General features: G+C 32.6%; 1 protein-coding gene across 1 annotated transcript; it reads right to left on the bottom strand.

The window, feature by feature from the left end:
• Nucleotides 1-1258, bottom strand: LOC111881450 (HMG-Y-related protein A). Its single transcript, XM_023877844.2, has 2 exons — nucleotides 1111-1258; nucleotides 1-716 (listed from the first exon to the last, which is right to left on the bottom strand). Exons 1-2 carry the CDS (start codon nucleotides 1162-1164, stop codon nucleotides 240-242), a joined length of 531 nt encoding a protein of 176 aa, XP_023733612.1. The 5' UTR covers nucleotides 1165-1258; the 3' UTR covers nucleotides 1-239.
• Nucleotides 1259-3596: the final 2338 nt, after the last annotated feature.

Genomic DNA, 3596 nt, shown 5'->3' with positions numbered 1-3596 from the left:
TGTTAGTAGTTTACACCAACTTAAATTTTAATGTAAACATCTCAAAATATTACATAAAATAGCTTGTAAAACCTTAAAACAGTTACCACTAAACAATTTACACAGCCAATTACTGTCGCTACCACTCACACACACAATATAATAATAATAATAATAATAATATAAATTCAAAAATCAAAAATCAAAAATCAAAAGAACAATTTGCACTAAAATCCCCTAAAATTAATTTTGTATTTCAATCAAGCCCCAACCGGAGCAGCTACCAGTGCTTTCACCTTAGGTGGACGTCCTCTTCCCGCTCGCTGACCACTAGCCGAAGGTGTAGCCATCACAGTTGAGCTCCCTAACTTCGGTGGACGTCCACGTTTCCGACCGCTTACGGACGGAGTAACTGTCATCGGAGCAAGAGGGTCTCTCGGTTTTGGTGGACGACCTCTGGGTTTTACCGGAGAAAGGACGGTACCTGGCTGAAGAGGTTCCTTGGCTTTCGGCGGCCGGCCTCGGCCTCGGCGGAGGGAGGCGTCTGCTTCGGGCTTAATGTAGTTGTTCTTAACCATGATTAGTTGACCGGCGGCTTTCATTTTGTGGAGGTGGTGGGTGAGGAGAGTTGAATGCGCCGCCGGGAGGTTGCCGTAGGTGGCTTCGATGTGCTTCGAAATCGCCGATTTGTTAGCTCCGTTCTTCTTGTCTATAACCTCGATCGCAGCAACGATTAGCTGAAATTTTGTGAAATTAAGACGAATTAATAGGTACCCAGATCATAAATCAAGCTTAATTTTGACCAAATCTGTTGAAATCAAGGAATTTCGAGAAACAATCATGTATAGAACAAAACCCAAATAGATAATCAAGTTCAATTTCATGATCAGAAACCAAAATGCTGCATTTAATTGGTAAAAAGAGAGTTAAACGAAAAATGAAGCTTAAATTTAGAAAATAAAACCAAATTTCATCAGATATAATCAGAAGGAAAGTGTGATATTAAGTTCCATAAGCTTATAACTCTTGAAGATTGTTGCATAATTAACAAAATCCAAGCTGACATTTGAAAATTAAGCATAAATACGATTTGCATCAGTAAAAATGCAACAGATGTTTCGATTATATAACCTCAGGGTACTGAGGAAGAGACAAGGGAGGAGCAGCAAGCCCTTGAGTAGCCATGGCGAATTTGTTTGGGAAGAAAAAGATGGTGAATTGAAACACTAGGTGGGAAGGTATATAACAGAGTGAAAAGAGAAAATTAAGTAAAAAAAAATTAAAAAAGTTAATTTAATACATTTTTTTTATAATTATTAAATATTTTTTTTAAGAAAATGAACATATAATTGAATTGAAGAGTTAAATAAAACGGAAGTTTCAGTTGACATGATTAAATCCAATAATTATGGGATGTAACATTGAAGTTCAATGGATATATAGCCCAATGCTAATTGCACTTTTCAATTGTAATAACATACTTCTCCGTCCTAAAATTATAGTCCACAGACAAAAAACACACAGATTAAGGAAACATTAATTACCATTAACTTTATACAATAAAATGACAGTTTTGTCCTTAGTTTGCATTTAATGTTCCATTAAACGCTTAGTTGTTTAAGTAATAATGAGGGGTAATTTGGTAAAAGTGTTATTTATTTTTAGAAGTTGACTATTATTTTGGGACAAACGAAAAATGAAAGATGGACTATAATTTTGGGACGGAGGGAGTAACATTTTAATTTTTAAATAAATGTTATGAATTAGGTTTTATAACAAATAGTTACTTTTTTAATCAAATTTATTTAACTATATAAAATTTAATGCATTATAGGGAAAATAAATAATAGATTTGAATGAAAAATAGAATGAATGTAGCAATTCCTTAAGAAGTATATACTTAATATTAGACCGTCCGTTATATTCATCACTAACCGCTACAATAATACGTGTACATCATCACCACTAACTACCACTAAACCTATGGAATACTCACCACTAGCACTCCACTCCACATCATTTTTTTTTTAATTCAAAAATACAATAAAATTATATTTAAAAAAAACATTGATTTTTTTAACTAATTTTTTATTAATTGTAAAGATAAAAATACAACTTCAAACTACATTACTTAATTAACCTAGAATTAAAAAAAACATTATATTACTTAAATAATCTATATTAAAAAAAACAAACAAACAAACATAAGTAAATAAAACTAATCTTCGTTCATGTTGATTTGATAGCTTATTTTATTTCCTTATTTTTATTAGTTTATTTTAGATTTGTAGATCTTTTTATCAATATTGCATTGTATTTTAAAACTACATTACTTAATTAACCTAGAATTAAAAAAAAACATTATATGACTTAAATAATCTATATTAAAAAAAACAAACAAACATAAGTAAAAAAAACTAATCTTCGTTCATGTTGATTTGATAGCTTATTTTATTTCCTTATTTTTATTAGTTTATTTTAGATTTGTAAATCTTTTTATCAATATTGCATTGTATTTTATTTATTTTCTTTATCATGGATCGTACCGGGGACTTTTTATGTTGCATGAGGTATTTTGTAGGGTTTTGGAGTTTGTTGCGGTTCTGATTTAGCTTGGAAATGGGCTTTGTGGGCTTCCGAGGCATTATTGAGCTTTGCGGATCCATTAAAGGAAATTTGGGCTTAAAAAGCTAAAGACTTGGATGAAGTGGACCTATGAAGATGAATCATGGATTGTTAATTTGGGCTTGGAGCATCCATATTTGAAGCAAAAAAATGATTGGCTAATTTGAATCATGTGGGATATGGAGGGGACCAAGGGAATCTTTGGTAGTGGGATGGTTATTAGAGGAAAAATGAGCCAATAGCATTCCAGCAACACTTGCGAGGGTGAAATTTCCGTTGCGCGGGTACCCGCACAATTGCCAAGTTTTTGGCATTTTAGTCATTTGCCTTGCCATTACCTTGGGGGATCAGATCTATTAGCCATCACTTCGATTTTACACCATTAGAGACCAAAGGAGGCGATTTTGGGAGCTTGGATACACATTATTCTTATCTTTACAAGTTATTGATAGTTTCTTTATGCAATTAGACTTTTGTGTTTGTTATTATATTGCCATGAGTGGCTAAACTCTCTATTATGGTGGACCTTGGCTAAAACCTTTGAATGTTTGTGGGTTTTTGAAGGATTTATGCTTATTTATCATTTATCTTATGTCTATGATTCTAGTTCATAATTCATGTGCTTGTTTAATGTTTTGATCATGAGCTTGGTACTTTACTAAGCGATTGTTCGTTTATTTCTTTGGTTTGGCATTGAATCATTGAATTTTACTTAGAACAAAGGCTTTATGATGGTAGAAATCATCTCTAGCTTATGAATCATAACTCCTTTATGGATGTGTAAGCATTGACATCCTCTAGGAATTGGGGATTCCTTCATTCTTAAGGCTAATCAAATTCTTGGGTTCAATTGCTTCAATTGGATCTTTGATTTTGATTAAGGTGTGTTGTGTGCTTCCTCAACCTCCATACAACTAATGAGGAATCTTGGCATATCATGCTTCATGATTGCTATAACCAATTTGGGATGAATGATAAGCTTCGTATTAAAT

Source organism: Lactuca sativa, chromosome 8, assembly GCF_002870075.4.
Source record: "Lactuca sativa cultivar Salinas chromosome 8, Lsat_Salinas_v11, whole genome shotgun sequence".
NCBI lineage: Eukaryota > Viridiplantae > Streptophyta > Magnoliopsida > Asterales > Asteraceae > Lactuca > Lactuca sativa.
The sequence above is the reverse complement of the archived record's forward strand: the minus strand, read 5'-3'. Positions and strand labels throughout refer to the sequence as shown.